The 21,556-nt window shown below is 60.3% G+C and overlaps 1 protein-coding gene across 1 annotated transcript in view; it reads right to left on the minus strand.

The window, feature by feature from the left end:
- Positions 1–21,556, minus strand: part of SHC2 (SHC adaptor protein 2) — a 29,989-nt gene that overhangs the window by 6,491 nt on the left and 1,942 nt on the right. The window contains exons 2-11 of the mRNA XM_035284067.3: positions 15,601–15,671; positions 12,349–12,409; positions 11,962–12,081; positions 11,313–11,366; positions 11,066–11,117; positions 10,841–10,967; positions 9,506–9,662; positions 8,369–8,432; positions 3,351–3,509; positions 837–1,144 (exon numbers count right to left, since the gene is read on the minus strand). Coding sequence (XP_035139958.3) covers positions 837–1,144; positions 3,351–3,509; positions 8,369–8,432; positions 9,506–9,662; positions 10,841–10,967; positions 11,066–11,117; positions 11,313–11,366; positions 11,962–12,081; positions 12,349–12,409; positions 15,601–15,671 — 1,173 coding nt within the window. The remainder of the gene's footprint in view (positions 1–836; positions 1,145–3,350; positions 3,510–8,368; positions 8,433–9,505; positions 9,663–10,840; positions 10,968–11,065; positions 11,118–11,312; positions 11,367–11,961; positions 12,082–12,348; positions 12,410–15,600; positions 15,672–21,556) is intronic.

The raw sequence follows: 21,556 nt of genomic DNA on the forward strand, positions 1-21,556 counted from the left end.
TCATATGCCCACAGACCCCCCAGCTGTGCCCACTCACCACGCCCTCCGGGTCAGATGCCCACAGACCCCCCAGCTGTGCCCACTCACCACGCCCTCTGGGTCGGATGCCCACAGACTCCCCAGCTGTGCCCACTCACCACGCCCTCCGGGTCGGATGCCCACAGACCCCCCAGCTGTGCCCACTCACCACGCCCTCCGGGTCGGATGCCCACAGACCCCCCCAGCTGTGCCCACTCACCGTGCCCTCAGGGTTATATGCCCACAGACCCCCAAGCTGTGCCCACTCACCATGCCCTAGGGGTCGGATGCCCACAGACCCCCAGCTGTGCCCACTCACCGTGCCCTCGGGGTCATATGCCCACAGACCCCCCCAGCTGTGCCCACTCACCGCGCCCTCCAGGTCGGATGCCCACAGACTCCCCAGCCGTGCCCACTCACCGCACCCTCGGGGTTGGATGCCCGCAGACCCCCCAGCCGTGCCCACTCACCACACCCTCGGGGTTCGATGCCCACAGACCCCCCAGTTGTGCCCACTCAACGTGCCCTCAGTGTCATGCCCACAGACCCCCCAGCTGTGCCCACTCACCGTGCCCTCGGTGTCATGCCCACAGACCCCCCAGCTGTGCCCACTCACCATGCCCTTGGGGTCATATGCCCACAGGCCCCCCAGCTGTGCCCACTCACCGTGCCCTCGGTGTCGGATGCCCACAGACCCCCCAGCCGTGCCCACTCACCACACCCTCGGGGTCGGATGCCCACAGAACCCCCAGCTGTGCCCACTCACCGCACCCTCAGGGTCGGATGCCCACAGACTCCCCCCAGCTGTGCCCACTCACCGCGCCCTCAGGGTCCACCAGCAGCAGGTGCTTGGGCCGCCCCGCGTGCATGCCAGTGAGGACATACTGCCCGGGGTTGGTGACGCTGTCCCGCACCAGGAAGTCCCCGTCCGCACGAAGCAGCCTCTCTGCCGCCCGGCGGCTCATCCGGCCGTGGTACCAGGGCTCCTGCCGCAGCTGCTCCTCTGTAGGGGCCACTGGGGCCCGGCGGGTTGGGGGGCTGGGCCACTGGTCCTCCAAGGGAAGGGGGGCTGCTGTACCCGTGGCCACTGAGCACTCATGCAGCTTCAAGGCATCCTCAAAGGGTCCTGTGGGCAAGGACAGCAGTGCTGGGCGGGCAGGGGCCGCGTAGGGGGCTGGGCAGCTACTCCTGCCGGGACCAGAGCTGAGAGCAACGGGTTCCCCTAGGAATCCTGCAGACCAGGGACAGGAGAGCTGGGAGGGCAGGGACCACGTAGGGGTCTGGGCAGCTGCTCCTGCCAGGACGAGGGCTGGGAGGAACGGGTTCCCCGGGGAGGCCCCCCCTGACCTTATCGGCCTGCGCTGACCGAGCACCCACAGCGTATCAGACCCGCACTCCACTCAGCCCCATGCGTGCTGTGGCTCACGTGTGCAGCAGCTGGAAGCCCGGGCTGAGTTTTGTAAGCTTGTAAGAGGGCGGCAGCCACTCTGTGTTTCAGACATAAACTCCTATTTCTCCTTCTCGCCTTGTTAGGCGGGCTTCCTTCCTGAAGGGTCCCCTCCTGTTTCCTCACTGGCCTTACTGCGCTGGCCACGACCTCCAGCACACGCCACACGCCCACACGGGAGCAGGCTCCCTCTGTGGTCCTGAGCGCCAGCGAAAACCCTCTTAATCATCCGCCCGGGTTTCCTGAAGGTTCCAATGGTACCAACCTCCAACAGGCCACTCAGGCCTCCTGGGAGCCTCAGTCCCCTCGCTGTAAAGCAGGGGTGGGTGTTTCCCCAGGCAGAAAGCAGTGCAGCTCAGACGCTGCAGCCCGGGACCCCGGCCCTGACGGAGATGCAGCTACCTGTGGGTGGGGTGGCCTCGAATTCCTCTAACTCCTGGTCCCGGAGTCCTCCCACCCTGACCCTTACCACCTGGTCTCCCTGTGGTGGGGTGGCCCTGCACTCCTCCAGCTCCTGGTCCCCGGAGTCCTCCCGCCCTGACCCTGGCGCTGAGCCACCTCCGACTCCTAGCCTGGCCACTCTGCATGTTCCTCGCCCTCCAGCCAGCAGTTGGTTTGGGAATAACCATGTGGCAAATCAGAAGCAGCCAGAGGACTCTGCGTGGAGGACAGACGAGAAGCCGCCCTCCCTCACTGGGGGCTGCTTGGCAGTCAGTCCGGTCGCCCTGAGGGTCGCCTGCCTCGGAGGGAACTCACAGCTCAAGCCCCTCCTTTCCCATCTGAGGCTGCCGCGAGGGGCCGAGAGGGCCTGGCTCTGTGCAGCGCTTGGTGCTGAGGAGGCGCCCACTGGGTGCCAGCTGGTGTCATCAGTGTGATGCTAAGAAGCTGCGTTGTCAGAGGGTGGAGGGAAGGAAGGAACCTACAGCCAGCTGGGGAGGTGTCCGGGGCCTGGGCGAGGACCCCACCCGGCAGCTCAGAGCCAGCACCCCTCGTGCTGCAGCACGGACGCTGCAGGAAATCCAGAGACAACTCTGGACACCTTTGGCGAGGAAGGACGAGCCTCCTCCTTCAGACTGGGGCCTCCCTCGGGCTGGGCCATCCCACTGGGAAGGAAGGAAGGAAGGGGCTCCATCCGACTAGCCACTGTGTCGGGGTGTGGACCGAGCCTCCCTCCTTGGACCAGGGGTTCCTTCAAGCAGGAAGCTGCGCCTCCCCCGTCAGGCTGGGACTTCCATAGGAAGAATCCTCGGAGTCACATGGAGAGAAAGCTTAATTTCCTCATCAGATCAGGGAGTCCCAGAGTCGGGTGCACGACCCACAGAGCAGGTGGCCACCCGAGCCCCGGCAGGCAGCAGGTCCCACAGAGAAAAGACAAGGCCTCCCCTCTCGGACTAAGGAGTCCGCAGGGCATGGAGCGTGGGTCTGGCTTCCCCTGTTGACCGGAGGGTCTCACAGAGGGGGCCGCAGCCTCCCGCCACATGGACCATTCTTTCAAGAAATGACGAACCCCCTCCCTTCAGACGGTGGGGGGATTCCGACAGAGGCAGGTGGGGCACCCCTGAGAGACCGGAGCTTCTCACAGGGTGGGGGCCAGCAGCACTCCCAGTCAGACTGCAGAGTCCAGCTCAGCTGCTGGCAGGAAACACCCTCCCCTCTCAGACTGCCCCTTTCACAGCAGAGTCCAGGCCGCCCCCATCGGACAAGGCCTCCAACAGGAAACAGACCGGGCTTCCCCACCACCCCTGTCGACTTGAAGAATCTCAAGGGGAGAAGGGTGAGCCTCCCCCAACAAACCAGGGATCCCGGAGGGAGGGGGCTGGTGCTGTGCCTCCCCCATCAGACAACAGGGCCATGCGGCGGGGCCTCCCCCAGGCTGCCCACATACGCATATCAAACAGATCCTTCTTGGGGCTGTCCTTGGGCTGCAGGGGCGCCGTGTCGTCCGGCTCAGGGGCGTCCAGACCCTGGGTGTTGACGTACAGGTGCTCCTCGGGGTCCGGGGGGCCCCGGGCGTCCGCCTGCACATAGCCGTCCCCCGGCGGAGCTGGGGAGAGTAAGGAGGGGCAGAAGGGTCAGCTGGGAGCAAGGCCCTGGAGACGGGACGGGGTCCCACCGGGAGCCCCCCACGCCTGTGCTGCTGGCTGCAGGCAGGTCTGCTCCTGCCTCCCCGTGTAAACCACGGTCTGCGGGTGCCACAGGGAGCGTCTCACAGCAGCACAACCCCATCGGTGCCCCAGCCGGGGACAGGAGTGGGACGCCATGCGGCTGGGGCTGTCGGGGAGGCAGCCGCTGGCCCACCCCGGTTCTCCCGGCCCTCCTTGCCCCAGAGTTTCCCGGTGTTGAAGTTCAATCTCCGCATTTAAAAATAATCACAGTAACTCTGCCTCCCTGCAATTACCACCTCAACATGACACACGCTGGGTCACTTCTTCTGTCTCGGTTCTATTTTAGGATTTTCCTTCCTTCCTTTTTTTAACTGCATTTTGAACGTGTAAAGTATTTACATGAGGCCGGGTGTGGTGACTCACACCTGTAATCCCAGCACTTTCCGAGGCTGAGGAGGGAGGATTATTTGAGGTCAGGAGTTGGAGACCAGCCTGGTAGACATACTGAAACCCCATCTCTACAGGTGGGCCTCTGTAATTCTGGCTACTCGGGAGGCTGAGGCAGGAGAATCACAGGAGAATCGCTTGAACGCGGGAGGCAGAGGTTGCGGTGAGCTGAGATTGCGCCACTGCACTCCAGCCTGAGCAACAGAGCAAGACTCAGTCTCAGAAAAAAAGAAAAAAAGTATTTACATGGTTCAAAAGCCAGAAGGGCATCACAGGTGTCCTTGGCGTGTCTCCCTTGGGACTTGCGTGTACCCCAGTGGCATTCTGCCCGGTCCTGACCAGGCCACCTCTGACTACGGACCCGTGTCTGGCTGTGAGTCCACATGTGTGTGAGGCCGCGCCAGCCCTTGCTGGGTGAGGAGGGCCGAGGCCTTCCCAGGCTACCAAGAGTGGGCACAGATTCGCTCAGCTTCTCGGGGTCAGAAAGGGAGAGAGGGAAGAAACGTAGTTGTGGGGAGTGCAGAGAAGAGAGGTGACATCAGTGAGGCAGATGGGTGGGGGAAGGGAGGCCACGACGTGAGGCAGATGGGTGGGGGAAGGGAGGCCACGACGTGAGGCAGATGGGTGGGGGAAGGGAGGCCACGACGTGAGGCAGATGGGTGGGGGATCCCTGACTCTGGAGCTGCGGTGTGGACGCACTGGTGGGAATTCTTGGCCAGAGAATCGGGAAAGGCATGACTGGAAGTGAGAATAACCTGGGTGTGGGCACAGGACAGGGACTGCAGCGACCCCCAGTCACAGGTGAGCGGCCGGCCTCCTAGAGGAACGTGGCCAGGACCTGATCACAGCTGGCACCAGCGGGCATGAGACGGCCTGGGTTCCTCCAGCCAGCACTGAGAGCTCGAGGGCTCTGGCGCTTGGCAGCCAAATGCCCAGATTGTTTTGGGAGAGCTAAAAAAAGCTCCACACAGATGTTAGCGAGGCTGTGAGGGGCCGGCAGCCACAGGCGGGGCTGGTGGGCAAAACGACCAGCCCTGTGAGCATGGTGGGCACCGCCAGTAACGTGATGAAGGCCAGCGCTTCAGAACCGCAGGTCCATGGTGCAGCATGCACTGGAGAAAGGGCTTGTGGGAACGAGGGGCACTGGCTGCTGAGTCACCTGAAGAGCAGGAAGGACCCTAAATGCCCATCAGGAATGGCACGCGCAAGGGGGAAATGCACACAGCACAGGCCAGGGGATGGAGCAGAGCACAGGCCAGGGGACAGAGCAGAGCACAGGCCAGGGGATGGGACGCGGCACAGGCCAGGGGACGGAGCAGAGCACAGGCCAGGGGACGGGGTGCAGCACAGGCCAGGGGATGGAGCAGAGCACAGGCCAGGGGACAGAGCAGAGCACAGGCCAGGGGATGGGACGCGGCACAGGCCAGAGGACGGAGCAGAGCACAGGCCAGGGGACAGAGCAGAGCACAGGCCAGGGGACGGGGCTCGGCACAGGCCAGGGGATGGGGCACAGCACAGGCCAGGGGACAGAGCAGAGCACAGGCCAGGGGACAGAGCAGAGCACAGGCCAGGGGACGGGGTGTGGCACAGGCCAGGGGACAGAGCAGAGCACAGGCCAGGGGACGGGGTGTGGCACAGGCCAGGGGACAGGGCACGGCACAGGCCAGGGGACAGAGCGCGGCACAGGCCAGGGGACGGGGCACGGCACAGGCCAGGGGATGGGGCTCGGCACAGGTCAGGGGACAGAGCGCGGCACAGGTCAGGGGACAGAGCGCGGCACAGGTCAGGGGTGTGAGAGGGAAGTGAAGATCTCTTGATCCTGAAGCTTTGCGACCAGCCTGGGCCACAGAGTGAGAACTCATCTGCACAAAAATCTAAACATTAGCCGTGTGCAGATGAGTGCAGTGGTGCGGGCCTGTGGTTCCAGCCACTCTGACGGGTTAGGGGTCAGGACTGCTTGAGCCTGGGCGGTTAAGGCTGCAGTGAGCTGTGATCACGCCACTGCACTCCAACCTGACCACCCAGAAAGACCCTGTCTCAGAAACAAAACACACACTCAAGTGCCCACTGGGAATGACAGATTCCTACTGAATCACACGGGAGCCCTCCCTGGGGTGGTCGTAGAGTCCTGGCAACCAAGCCGAAAACGTTATGGGTCACTGCACCACTGTCTGTCACGGCAAAGGCCTGGAATCCACGCAGATGTCCAGGAGCAGGACGTGGGTGGAATGAATGATGGCCCTGGTACAACACAGGACCACGCAGTGGGGCAGAAACCTAGTACCGTGTGGACGAACCCAGTACCTACACCCAACACGCAGAGAAACCTCGTACCGTGTGGATGAACTCAGTACCTACACCCAACACGCACAGAAACCTAGTACAGTGTGGACGAACCCAGTACCTACACCCAACACACACAGAAACCTAGTACCGTGTGGATGTACCACATACCTACACCCAACACGCACAGAAACCTAGTACTGTGTGGACGAACCCAGTACCTACACCCAACACGCACAGACACCTAGTACCGTGTGGACGAACCCAGTACCTACACCCAACACGCAGAGAAACCTCGTACCGTGTGGATGAACTCAGTACCTACACCCAACACGCACAGAAACCTAGTACAGTGTGGACGAACCCAGTACCTACACCCAACACACACAGAAACCTAGTACCGTGTGGATGTACCACATACCTACACCCAACACGCACAGAAACCTAGTACTGTGTGGACGAACCCAGTACCTACACCCAACACGCACAGACACCTAGTACCGTGTGGACGAACCCAGTACCTACACCCAACACGCAGAGAAACCTCGTACCGTGTGGATGAACTCAGTACCTACACCCAACACGCACAGAAACCTAGTACAGTGTGGATGAACTCAGTACCTACACCCAACACGCACGGAAACCTAGTACCATGTGGATGTACCACATACCTACACCCAACACGCACAGAAACCTAGTACCGGGTGGACGAACCCAGTACCTACACCCAACACGCACGGAAACCTAGTACAGTGTGGATGAACTCAGTACCTACACCCAACACGCACGGAAACCTAGTACCATGTGGATGTACCACATACCTACACCCAACACGCACAGAAACCTAGTACCGGGTGGACGAACACAGTACCTACACCCAACACGCACAGAAACCTAGTAGAGTGTGGACGAACCCAGTACCTACACCCAACACACACGGAAACCTAGTACCGTGTGGATGAACTCAGTACTTACAGCCAACACGCAGACACCTAGTACCGTGTGGACGAACTCAGTACCTACGCCCAACACACACAGAAACCTAGTACCGTGTGGACGAACCCAGTACCTACACCCAACACGCACAGAAACCCAGTACTGTGTGGATGAACTCAGTACCTACACCCAACACGCACAGAAACCCAGTGCCGTGTGGACGAACTCAGTACCTACACCCAACACACAGAAACCTAGTACCAGGTGGACGAACCCAGTACCTACACCCAACACGCACAGACACCTAGTACTGTGTGGACGAACCCAGTACCTACACCCAACACACACAGAAACCCAAGAAACCCAGTACCATGTGGATGAACTCAGTACCTACACCCAACACACAGAAACTAGTACCGGATGGACGAACTCAGTACCTACACCCAACACGCAGAGAAACCTCGTACCGTGTGGACGAACTCGGTACCTAAACCCAACACGCACAGACACCTAGTACTGTGTGGACGAACTTAGTACCTACACCCAACACACAGACACCTAGTACCGTGTGGACAAACTCAGTACCTACACCCAACACACAGAAACCTAGTACCGTGTGGACGAACTCAGTACCTACACCCAACACACAGACACCTAGTACCGTGTGGACGAACTCAGTACCTACACCCAACACACAGACACCTAGTACCGTGTGGACGAACCCAGTACCTACACCCAACACACACAGAAACCTAGTACCGTGTGGACGAACCCAGTACCTACACCCAACACACACAGAAACCTAGTACCGTGTGGACGAACCCAGTACCTACACCCAACACACACAGAAACCTAGTACCGTGTGGACGAACCCAGTACCTACACCCAACACGCACAGACACCTAGTACCGTGTGAACAAACTCAGTACCTACGCCCCATATGCCAGGAAACCAGTCTACAGAACAAACGGACACTGAGATGATGGAAATCTCAGGAGTGTGAGGTGCAGATGATCTCGTAGGTGAAGGTAAAATAAGCAGAGAGGGGAAGACTGAGGGGAGGCAGCACGGGACGGGGCTGAGGCACCCCAGAACCCTTGTGGGCACCCCGAGCTGCCCAAGCCCATCCTACCTGCACCCGTGTGCCCCATGTCCCACGGCAAGCTGCGGGCGTCTCTTCGAGCAGGAGATGGGCCCTGGAAATGGCAGCGAGAGGTTCCCCGGTATGTGCAAGCCACTCTTCCCAGCCCAGCACCCCCAGTCTCCTCACATGGCCTCCTAGGTGGCTGGAGACTCAGGGTGGGGAGTTCAGCCCCAGCCCTCCCCTTGCTCCCCAGCTCTCGAACTGCCTGCAGGGCTCACTAACCCGCTGGGTCTGCCACACTGCTCTACTCTGGCCTTCCCGCCTTCTCTCCGCCTCAGAAGGTGGTCAGCACATCCTGCCACTTTGCAATGGCCATTCCCTCTTCCTGCATGCCCTTCCCTGCAGTGCTCTCCCAGGCAGCTCCTATTCACCAGTCAGAACGCAGCTTCCTCAGGGAAGCCCTCCTGAGCCGCCCCAGAGTCCGTGTCCCGGTGGACATCCTCACTGCCTCCCTGGCGGCCTCATCAAGGCTGTGATCACACCATTACTCTGTTGATACTGTGTCTGAGGGTAGAAATCATGTCTGAAATGCCATCTCATCTGACGTGTCCAGAACAGGCCCGGCACACACACAGCACCCCATCGTGAGGCCACCAGTGAGTGAGTGAGTGAGTGAATGAGAGAGTTACTGAGGGGGTGAATAGGTGAGTGGGTGAATGAGTGAGTGAGTGAGTGAGTGAATGAGTGAGTGAGTGAGTGAATAAATGAGTGAGTGAATGAGTGAGTGAGTGAGTGAATGAGTGAGTGAGCGAGTGAATAAATGAGTGAGTGAGTGAGTGAATGAGAGAGTTACTGAGGGGGTGAATAGGTGAGTGGGTGAATGAGTGAATCAGTCAATCAGTGAGTGACTGAAAGAGTGAATAAATGAGTGAATGAATGAGTGAGTGAGCAAGTGAATAAATGAGTGAATGAATAAATGAGTGAATGAATGAATGAGTGAATCAGTGAGTGAGCGAGTGAATGAGGAATGAATGAGTGAATAAATGAGGGAGGGAGTGAATACTGAGACACGCCTCTAGGATTGAGCAGAAAGCAGCAAAAACAAGAGCTGGAGGCAGGTCCGAGGACTCAGCCGCCGGGGCATCCCTCCCCGCATCCCGCGTCCCCCCAAGGGCAGAGGCTGACCTGGCCGAGGGTGGCAAGGGCGCAGGGCTGTGTCAGTGCCAGCCTGGAATCCACCAGCCCGCCCGGCGGCGGCTCCTTCCCAGGAATGCTGTTGTAGTAATTGTGCTCCGCGGCTTCCTCCTCGTCCCCCCAGGCCGACTCCTCCAGTCCCGCCAGCCTGGGGGACAGACAGCAAAGGCCGTGGGGAGACAGGCAGCACCGAGGGGGTAACCCTTGCAGCTTGAGCTTCTGGGGAGCCGAGAAGACCTGAGTTCAAATCCCAGTCCCCACTATCGGCTGAGCGAGTGACCGTATCCACGACTTCCTCATCTGTAAAATGGAGTCTCGCGTAGAGTTCCGAGCCGCGGCACAGAAGGCAGGTCACTGGCAAAACTGGTCTCCGGTGCTGTCCACCTTCGGCCCCACCCGGCGGCAGAGTGCATGAACCAAGCTGATACCCAGAACCAGGACACCACGGGCCAGGGTGGCAAGTCTCTGGGATCAGAGCGCCCCTGCCCTCTGGCCCGACGGTGCTGGCAGAGATGTATCCTGCAGGCGCCCCTCAGCAAGCCGAAGAGGGTGCCCCTTGCCTGGCCCGCAGTCACTGATGGGCAAATCACAGGACAGCCTACGAAAGCGGAGGCCGCCCCAGAGGCAGGCGAAGGTCCGTCCCAGCTCCAGAGCGCACCGTCCCCGTGCACGAAGGGACAAGAGTGGGCACGCGTGCAACGCCGCCTCCCTCGTGGCCAGAGGGGCCGGGGGCTCACGCGCCTGCACCTGCCCCGCCACCGTTGGAGGAACCTGACTTTCTGATGATGAACAGACACTTAAATAGCTCCTTCTTCAAGCCGGGCTGGCGAACCCCAGCCCGAGGCCAAAGCCAGCTCACTGCCTGGCTCTGTTTGGCCCACGAGCTAAGAATGAGTTAAAAGTTATGTGTTTGAGAAAACACCCAGAGAATAACATTTGGCAACACGTGACAGTGACATGACATCCACGTTTCAGTATCTATAAATAGCATGCTGCCAGCACACAGCCACGTCCCCCACTTAACGCATCTTGTGGGGAAACGGAGGCCGTTTTCTGCCCTTTGCAGGAGCCAGCTGCCGTCTGGAGGAGGGATATTGGTAACAGCAGCAGGGCTGACAGCCTCGGGCACACTCAGGAGTCAGCTCGCTCATGTCTCCCTGAAGCCCAGGGGGCAGGGATGCTCTAACTCAGGTTTTACAGCAGAGGAAGCACAGGCAGGGAGGGACCAGGGCAGGTGGGGGCTCGGGCCTTCAGGGGGTGGAGCGGGCTCTGCACCTGGACAGGTCCCTGGGGGTCCCCGGGGCGGGGTGGGGATGGGTCAGTTACCTTTCCGGGGGCAGGGCCACCTTAGGCGGGCTGTGTAGGTACTGCTTGAAGCGCAGCTCAAAAGCTTGGCCCACGGTACTGATGACACTCTGCGCCAGGCCCTCGCAGCACTCCAGGATGTGGCAGGCTGCGGGGTCATGCGGTCAGGTGGCCTCCAAGCCACACGGCCATGCCCCAGCCACGCGGCCACGGGCCCCCACCAGCCGTCCCATTCCGGGGCCTCACCTCTCTGGTTGATGGGGTCCTTGGCGACGTAGGCCACGTAATCCGTCATGTCCTGGGGGTAGGGAGGGGCCAGCTGGACCTGCCTGGGCCCCCCACCAGGACTCCCAGTTGCCCACCCCAGCGATGCACAGAGAGGGGCAGGGGGAGTGGGCAGAGGGTACTGGAGACGGGGTCTGGGAAAGGGCCAGAGGGTCTCACGGCCGGAGGGGGCAGCAGGCTGCAGGTCCATCCCCATCCCCAGCCTTACCGTGTCTCCGCCTGATGCGAAGGAGATGGATGGCATGTGGTGGGTGGCGATGACCTGCGGTGGCAGGAGGGGAACGGTCACGGGGGTCCCACTTCCAGGGCAGGGGACACACGTACACACACTTATACACCATGAGCAGCCACACTTGACACACCCACCTGCCCAGATGCTCAAACACATGTCCCACGCCCTGACACACGTGTGCACACTCACACTCAGACACCCTGACCACCCACACTTCGCACACGCACCTGCCCAGAAGTTAGCAGGGGTCAGGGGTCAGGGGTCAGGGGTCAGGGGTCAGGGATTTGGGGCTGGGCAGCATCTCTGGGCTGCTATGGGGGCTTCAGGAAGGAGCGGCAAGGGGCAGAGGGGGGCTTCAGGGAGGGGGCTGGAGAAAGATGGAGCCAGTGAGGGGTGGTGGCTGAGGGCCGTCTCAGTGCAGTTTCATTTCTGCTCCCACCCTGCGGGCATAGACCCCAACCACCATGCAGGCAGGCCACCGAGGCTCCGAGCAGACCCTCCTGGCTGGGCCGGAGTTGGGCCTGACACACGCCCCCAGCACCCCACACAGCTTTCCCTCAGTGGGTCCCGGATCTCCCTGCCCCTCTGGGGGTCTGGGGACGCCAGGGGAGGAGGGCAGACCCACCTGGCGCGTGGCAGGCACAGAGAGGCTGAGACCGTCAGTGGAGATGTGGATGGAGATGCTCATGCCGGCAAATCGAAGGTTGCTCTTGCCCAGGACGGATGCCAGCGCCTTGTTGGGGGCCTGAGTTAGGGCGAGCACAGCGAGGGCTTCCGTGGGTGGGGGCCGTTGTGGCTGGGGGCGCCATGGGTGGGACTGCTGTGGGTGGGGGCTGCCATGGGTGAGGCCACCGTGGGTGGGGGCGCCGTGGGTGGGGGCTGCTGTGAGTGGGACTACTGTGGGTGGGGCTACGGTGGGTTGGGCCGCCGTGGGCAGGGGCCATGGAGGGGCTCCCAGGATGGCCCCAACTGCCCACCAGCCACCCCAGGAGAGGCCAGGAGCCTCACTCACCTTTCTCTTCCAGGATCCCCGGACGCCAGGCACAGCCTCATGGAGACGGTTGATGGCTTCCCTGGGGTTGGGAGGAGGAAGCTTAGCGAGTGTGGTGGGGGGCGGTCAGGGAGGGAGCTGGGGAGGAAAGGGTCAGAGAGACCGGTATGCAGAAGGCACAGGAGCTCAGAGAAGGGTGGGAGCCAGAGGGGAGAGGAAGGCAGAGAGGGAGATGTGGGAGAGGGCTGGGGGCCTTAGTTGTGGAGGGGAGGGGCTGGGGGACCTGGGGAGGGGTGCCCACCAGGACAGGCACGGAGCCCACCCCAAGTGCGTCCTTGCGTGCGGCAGATGCCCGGCCCCCAGCTCCGGCCCCTCGAACCCTCTTTCTTTCCCAGGGACCAGTGACACCCTGGTCTCAGCCCACAGGGAAGGCTCGGGGCCAGGTCTGGGGGGCTAGACCAGCGAGCGGGAGACCCAGAGCCTGATGCTGTCTGCAGCGCTGGAGCAGCGACCTCTGCTCTGGAGGGCCCCTGAGTGTGAAAGGAGCTGACCCCAAACCAGTGCCTCAAACCACGGGTCCCAGGAGAGGTTAGAATGCTGTGGGGTCCACGGCAGGCAAGGCTCACACCTGTAATCCCAACAATTTGGGAGGCCAAGATGGGCTGATCATTTGAGGTCAGGAGTTTGAGACCAGCCTGGACAACAGGGTGAAACACCATCTCTACTAAAACACAAAAATTAGCCGGGCGTGGTGGCAGGTGCCTGTAGTCCCAGCTACTCGGGAGGCTGAGGCAGGAGAATCACTTGAACCTGGGAGGAAGAGGGTGCGGTGAGCCGAGATCCTGCCATTGTACTCCAGCCTGGGCAACAAGAGCAAAATTCCATCCCCTCCTCCAAAAAAAAACTCTCCGGGGTCCTGAAGGAGGCTTGGAAACGTCAGCATCCTGTGGAGAAACCAGACCCCACCCAGGGCGCGTGGAAATTTTCATGGCACAGCCGCTGTGCAGACTGGGGGCCCCCTCAAAAGGTTAGGGTCACCACGTAACCCGGAATTTCACTCCCAGGTGTGTTCCCAAGAGAAACAGAAACACGTTCACAGGCCGGGCGCAGTGGCTCACGCCTGTAATCCCAGCACTTTGGGAGGCTGGGGTGGGTGGATCACCTGAGGTCAGGAGTTCGAGACCAGCCTGAGCAACGTGGTGAAACCCTGTCTTTAATAAAAATACTTAAAAATTAGCCGGGTGTGTTGGTAGGCACCTGTCATCCCAGCTACTCGGGAGGCTGAGGCAGGAGAATCACTCGAACGTGGGAGGCAGAGGTTTCAGTGAGCCGAGATCACGCTATTGCACTCCAGCCTGGGCGACAGAGCGAGACTCCGTCTCAAGAAAAAAAGAAAGGAAAGGAGGCTCTGACCAGCCAGGCCACAGCGTGGATGCACCTTGAGGACGTCACGCTCGGTGAGAGGCACCAGGCACAGAAGGCCACGCAGCCTGTGCTCCCCTTTATATGAAATGCCCAGGACAGACGAATCCACAGAGACGGGAGGGGATGCGTGGGCGCCGGGGCTGGGAGCAGGGCACAGGGTGACCGTGGCGGGGTAGTTTGCTGGGGTAACGAGAATGTTCTAGAACTAGGGAACTAGATAGCGATGGTGGCCATGAAGATAGGAGAAAGCCCCAGAGACTCTGTGAAGGTCCTAAAGAGTCCGCGTCGCACTCTGTAAGTGGGTGAACTGAGGTGTGAATCGTATCTCACACGTGCACATGTTAACTAACCACGTCGGGTTTTTTCAAGTCTACGCGAACGAAATCAATGAGTTTTCACAGAAAAAAAAGGGTATGGGCCGGGCGCGGTGGCTCACGCTTGTAATCCCAGCACTTTGGGAGGCCGAGGCAGGCAGATCACGAGGTCAGGGGTTCAAGACCAGCCTGTCCAATATGGTGAAACCTCATCTCTAGTAAAACGTATGTCGGGCGTGGTGGCGTGCGCCTATAATCCCAGCTACTTGGGAGGCTGAGGCAGGAGAATCTCTTGAACCCAGGAGGCGGAGGTTGCAGCAAGTTGAGATCGTGCGAATGCACTCCAGCCTGGGTGAGAATGACACTCCGTCTCAAAAAGAAAAAACGGAGAGGAAAAAGGATGTGGACCTCCGCCCTGCTAAGGCCCCGGTCGTACCCACCATCCCAGTGACTCTGTCCCAGCCACCTGCAGTCTCCTGAGGTCACCGCGTGGAAACAGTGGGGACAGAGATGCCACTGAGCCCCGGTCTCCGAGAGATTCCCCCCGGCCCTGCACCCCCACACCCTGTGAGCCACTGGCATTCTCTCCATCTCAGAGGAAGGCTGAGATTTGCAGGGCACGGTGACTGATGCCCGGCGCAGGGACAGGGTGGAGTCGTGGTGTGAGGTGGGAGAACACGGTACTGGGGCTGCGTCCCGGGACCCCGTGGGAGAACACGGTACTGAGGCTGCGCCCCGTCCCCGTGGGAGAACACGGCACTGAGGCTGCGTCCCGGGACCCCGTGGGAGAACACGGTACTGAGGCTGCGCCCCGTCCCCGTGGGAGAACACGGCACTGAGGCTGCATCCCGGGACCCCGTGGGAGAACACGGTACTGAGGCTGCGCCCCGTCCCCGTGGGAGAACACGGTACTGAGGCTGCGTCCCGGGACCCCGTGGGAGAACATGGCACTGAGGCTGCGTCCCGGGACCCCGTGGGAGAACACGGTACTGAGGCTGCGCCCCGTCCCCGTGGGAGAACACGGTACTGAGGCTGCGTCCCGGGACCCCGTGGGAGAACATGGCACTGAGGCTGCGTCCCGGGACCCCGTGGGAGGGCACGGCACTGAGGCTGCGTCCCGGGACCCCGTGGGAGAACATGGCACTGGGGTTGCGCCCTGGGACCCTGTGGGAGAACACAGCACCGAGGTTGCATCCCAGAAGCCCATGGGAGGACATGGCACCAAGGCTGCATCCCGGGACCCCGGCACAGCTGTCCTGGAGCCCATCTCTGCAACCTCCAGTGCCCACAGAGCCCGTGGGAGAACACGGCACTGAGGCTGCGTCCCGGGACCCCGTGGGAGAACATGGCACTGGGGTTGCGCCCTGGGACCCTGTGGGAGAACACGGCACCGAGGTTGCATCCCAGAAGCCCATGGGAGGACATGGCACCAAGGCTACATCCCGGGACCCCGGCACAGCTGTCCTGGAGCCCATCTCTGCAACCTCCAGCACCCACAGAGCCCGACGCGGCCAGGGAAGGGTGGCTGGCTCACCTGGTCACCTGGGTGCGCGTACTGAAGTCCAGGGAGCGCATGGAGCGGAGGACCTCGATGCAGCCCATGTACTGCCAGGAGAGAGAACAGGTGTCAGATGCCAGCCCGGGAAGCCCCCGGGTCCCTTCTCGCGGCAGCCCTGCGCCTCCGCCATCGCCACCACTGGGGTCAAGCCCTGTCCTCCGTCCCTGGGGGCTCCAGAGCCCTCAGGCCTCCCCCACCTCGAGGCCCAGTCTCAACGCTGCCCCGAGAGCGGCCTCGTCCACCCCAGGTGTGTTTTCTCGGTTGCTGTTTTTCAGGAGCCCGGCGGTTTCCTCCTGAGGCTCAGTCACACTTGTTCATTTAACCATCTTGCCCTTGTCAGTCCCCTTCTGTTCCACCAGCACCTGAACCGAGCAGCGTGGGCGTGGCGTGACCCTACACACTTCCGTGTCCCCGGCGCCCAGCTCAGGGTCTGGCAAACAGTGGGGCGGGCGTCCCAACAGCCACAGGCAAACGCACTGCTGGCCTCACCCTCCATCGGGAGCTTGAGGCTCCTGGCCGGGGAGACAGCCATTTCCATGAAAGGGAATTCAGCCTCAACGACCGTGGTGGTACTGAGGGGCAAGGGGGCGGACGCGTCCCACCGAGTCCCTGACCCGCTTCATGCCGTGATGGGTGGGGGAGCAGGGCCAGGAGGCGAAGGCCACAGTATCCGTACAGCCCGGCCCTTGCTGGTGGGAGGGTGAGAGGCACAGCCCGCGCCATCTCCAGGAAATCTCCTACACAGGCAGCAAGAGGGGGCCGGGTGTGAGGCCTGGCGGGAACGGTTCCTACTGGGGCCATGAGAAATTCTGGAATTAGAAGTGGTGGCTGCACAATATTCTGAATGTACTAAACGCTACTGAATTGTGGAATATGTGACATGCAAAATGATTAACAGTTAACGTGCCGGGCGCGGTGGCTCACACCTGTAATCCCAGCACTTTGGGAGGCCCAGGCGGGTGGATCACGAAGTCAGGAGTTCAAGACCAGCATGGACAACATGGTGAAACCCCATCTCTACTAAAAATACAAAAATTAGCTGGGCACGGTGGCGCGTGCCTGTAATCCCAGCTACTCAGGAGGCTGAGGCAGGAGAACTGCTTTAACCCAGGAGGGGGAGGTTGCGGTGAGCCGAGATCGCGTCATTGCACTCCAGCCTGGGTAACAGGATGAGACCCCATCACAAAAAAAAAATAGTGGGCCAGGCGCAGTGTCGCACACCTGTAATCCCAGCACTTTGGGAGGCCGAGGCGGGTGGATCATGAGGTCAAGAGATCGAGACCATCCTGGTCAACATGGTGAAACCCCGTCTCTACTAAAAATACAAAAAATTAGCTGGGCGATATGACGTGTGCCTGTAATCCCAGCTACTCGGGAGGCTGAGGCAGGAGAATTGCCTGAACCCAGGAGGCGGAGGTTGCGGTGAGCCGAGATCGCGCCATTGCACTCCAGCCCGGGTAACAAGAGCGAAACTCTGTCTCAAAAAAAAAAAAATAGTTAATGTTATGTGAATTTTACCTCCTTTTTTTTTTTTTTTTTTTTAATTATCAACATGCAAACACTGACCCTGCATCCCTATTTTTAGGAATTTACCCCACAGATGCATCAGCCTGCGGGCTTGTGAGGTGTGTGCAGGTCCCTGCACCAGCTGGCCCAGGCTCTGCCCTTCTCCATGGCTCCACACCCCTGGAGCAGGAAGAGCGAGGAGCAGAGACAGACACCAGAACGCATGCACAGAAGCAGAGGCCACAGGCCCTTGGCGGTGATGAGGGGCAGGGGTTCATCCTGGGCCAGCTGTGAGCCAGGGAGCAGTCACGCAGGGCATGGACAGAGCTGCCTCCACTCCTGCTGAATGGATGGATGATGGACTGACAGACAGATGGAGGATGGATGGATGAATGAAAGAATGGATGGAAGATGAATGGATGAGTGGTAGGTAGATGTATGGATGAGCAGATGATGGATAGATGGGTGGATGAATGGACAGGCAAATGGAGGATGGAGGATGAATAGATGGATGGGTGGGTGGATGGATAGAGGGTGGATGGATTGATGGATGGATGAAATGATGGGTGGGTGGATGGATGGATGGATGGATGGGGAAGAGAGGGTGGATGGATTGATGGATGGATGAATTGATGGGTGGATGGATGAAGGGTGAGTGGATGGAGGGTGGGTGGGTGGATGGATGGATGGATGGGTGGATAGAGGGTGGATGGATAGATAGAGGGTAGATGGATGGAGGGTGAGTGGGTGGATGGATGGGTGGATGGATGGAGGGTGGGTGTGTGGATGGAGGGTGGAAGATGGGTGGATGGACGGACAGGCAGATGGAGGATGGATGGAAGAGTGGATGGATGGGTGGGTGGATGGATAGAGGGTGGATGGATTGATGGATGGATGAATTGATGGGTGGGTGGATGGATAGATGGGTGGATAGAGGGTGGATGGATTGATGGATGGATGAATTGATGGGTGGGTGGATGGATAGATGGGTGGATAGAGGGTGGATGGATTGATGGATGGATGAATTGATGGGTGGGTGGATGGATAGATGGGTGGATAGAGGGTGGATGGATTGATGGATGGATGAATTGATGGGTGGGTGAATGGAGGGTGAGGGTGGGTGGATGGAGGGTGGATGGATGGAGGGTGGGTGGTGGATGGAGAGTGGAAGATGGATGAATGGCTGATGGATAGATGGGTAGATGGACAGACAGGCAGATGAAGCATGGATGGATGAGTGGATGGATGGGTGGGTGGATGGAGGGTGGATGGATGGAGGGTGGGTGAGTGGAGGGTGGATGGGTGGATAGACGGGTGGAAGACGGATGAATGGCTGATGGATAGATGGGTGGATGGACGGACAGGCAGATGGAGGATGGATAGAGGGTGGATGGATTGATGGATGGATGGGTGGATAGCCGCATGGATGGATTGATGGATGGATGTGTGGATAGAGGGCGGATGGGTTGATGGATGGATGGGTGGATAGAGCGTGGATGGATTGATGGATGGATGGGTGGATGGATTGATGGATGGATGAATTGATGGGTGGATGGATGGAGGGTGAGTGGATGGAGGGTGGATGGGTGGGTGGATGGACGGGTGGAAGATGGATGAATGGTTGATGGATAGATGGGTGGATGGACAGACAGGCAGATGGAGGATGAATGGATGGATGGGTGGGTGGATGGATGGATGAACAGATGAATGCACTCTAAGCATGCAGCAGACATGTCAGACCCTAAGGGAATTAGTCATGGTCCCTGTCCCTAGCACTGGATTCTCCCCCCGAGGAGGCAACTTTGGTGGGATGCTATCTGCTCGGTGGCCGTCTTCTCTCTGGGGTGGTGTCTGAGCCAGTGTCTGGTGCGCCAGGGCTTAGGGTGAGGGATTCTCACTCACCCACCTGCCCACTTATTAGCATGTAGCCCACTCAGTTGTGTGGCTGAAACCCTCCTTTGAGTCGTAGACCCTGCCTGGATTAACTGTGTGGGGCAAGGACCCGGCTGTGGGGACACAGCCTAGTGCACGGGAGACGGGGGGACTAACCCTCCATGGCACGCGGCAGCTACTGAGAGGGAAATGCACTGTCCCGTTGGGCTGAGAACAGGGATTGCAAACTCGGATACCTACAGTGGGACCAGGCCGGTGAGCATGTGAGGCAGGGGCCAGGCGGGAACGATGCTGACACCCCGCAAACTCACAGGGCGCCTGTCACGGGCGCGCCTCTGCTGTGAGCACGCTGTGCATGTGGCCCTTTAATCCACTCCACGCAAATCCACACGCCACGGCGGCATTACCCCTCGGGAGACAGAGACCCGGGCGGGGCGGCGAGCAACATGGTGGGCCACACAGCTTGGAGAGCTGGGCCCTGAACCCACAGTCCTGGGCTCCAGAATCTGCACAGCTCCCCCTGCATGACAGAAAGGGGTGGGGACCTCGGCACACGGCGTGTCCCACATTCCAGAGGGCCCAGGACTGCTGCCATTTGCTTTTTCTTTTTCTGTTTTTATTTGAGACAGAGTTTCGCTCTTGTTACCCAGGCTGGAGTGCAATGGCGCGACCTCGGCTCACCGCAACCTCCACCTCCTGGGTTCAGGCGATTCTCCTGCCTCAGCCTCCTGAGTAGCTGGGATTACAGGCACGCACCACCACGCCCAGCTAATTTTTGTATTTTTAGTAGAGACGGAGTTTCACCTTGTTGACCATGATGGTCCCGGCCTCTCAACCTCATGATCCACCCGCCTCAGAGAGTGCTGGGATTACAGACATGAGCCACCGTGACCGGTTGCTATTTTTTCTTTTTTTTTAAGATGGAGTTTTACTCTTGTTACCCAGGCTGGGGTGCAATGGCGCAATCTCGGCTCACTGCAACCTCCGCCTCCTGGGTTCAGACAATTCTCCTGCCTCAGCCTCCTGAGTAGCTGGGATTACAGGCACGTGCCACCATCCCCAGCTAATTTTTTGTATTTTTAGTAGAGATGGGGTTTCACCATGTTGGCCAGGCTGGTCTCGAACCCCTGACCTCAGGTGATCTGCCCTCCTCGGCCTCCCAAAGTGCTGGGATTACAGGCGTGAGTCACCCTGCCCAGCCAAAATAAACACATTATTAAAATGAAAAGTGTTCATTCACACGATAATCCTAAGGTTTTGCTGAAAGGAGTGGGTCAAGGTTTGCTGGGAACACGGATACTGCAGAGTCTCAACGTCTCTTCCCGGATCACGTTCCAGGCCAGAAAGACCAGAAGGCGGTGCCAGGGCTGGAAAGGCCACAGGCAGCACTGGGCTAGAAGTGGGCACAGCCTGGCCCGCGTGTGGCTCCCACAGCCTGCGCTGCAATGTCCCACACACCTGTCCCCAGTTCCACAAGTCCCCACAGACCTTCCTAATCATACGGGAAACAAACAGCACCTTTACCGGGAGAAATGTCACCTCAGCTGGGGAAACGTCACCTTAGCCGGGGAGACATCACCTTGGCCAGGGAAACGTCACCTTAGCCGGGAGAAATGTCACCTTAGCCGGGGAAATGCCACCTTAGCCGGGGAAATGTCATATTAGCCGGGGAAATGGCACCTTAACCGGGAAAACGTCACCCCCCTGAGGGGAAGGACCCCCGGGCTCAGTGCAGGGGAAGGACCCCCGGGGCTCAGGGTAGGGGAAGGACCCCCGGGCTCAGGGTAGGGGAAGGACCTCCCGGGCTCAGTGTAGGGGAAGGACCTCCCGGGCTCAGGGTAGGTGAAGGACCTCCCTGGCTCAGGGTAGGGGAAGGACCTCCCGGGCTCAGGGTAGGGGAAGGACCCCCCGGGCTCAGTGCAGGGGAAGGACCCCCCGGGCTCAGGGTAGGGGAAGGACCCCCGGGCTCAGTGTAGGGGAAGGACCCCCCGGGCTCAGGGTAGGGAAGGACCCCCCGGGCTCAGGGTAGGGGAAGGACCCCCCGGGCTCAGGGTAGGGGAAGGACCTCCCGGGCTCAGTGTAGGGGAAGGACCTCCCGGGCTCAGTGTAGGGGAAGGACCCCCTGGGCTCAGGGTAGGGGAAGGACCCCCTGGGCTCAGGGTAGGGGAAGGACCCCCTGGGCTCAGTGTAGGGGAAGGACCTCCCGGGCTCAGGGTAGGTGAAGGACCTCCCTGGCTCAGGGTAGGGGAAGGACCTCCCGGGCTCAGGGTAGGGGAAGGACCCCCCGGGCTCAGTGCAGGGGAAGGACCCCCCGGGCTCAGGGTAGGGGAAGGACCCCCGGGCTCAGTGTAGGGGAAGGACCCCCTGGGCTCAGGGTAGGGAAGGACCCCCCGGGCTCAGGGTAGGGGAAGGACCCCCGGGCTCAGTGTAGGGGAAGGACCCCCTGGGCTCAGGGTAGGGAAGGACCCCCCGGGCTCAGGGTAGGGGAAGGACCCCCCGGGCTCAGGGTAGGGGAAGGACCCCCCGGGCTCAG

The sequence above is a fragment of the Callithrix jacchus genome, chromosome 22 (genome assembly GCF_049354715.1).
Source record: "Callithrix jacchus isolate 240 chromosome 22, calJac240_pri, whole genome shotgun sequence".
Lineage (NCBI taxonomy): Eukaryota > Metazoa > Chordata > Mammalia > Primates > Cebidae > Callithrix > Callithrix jacchus.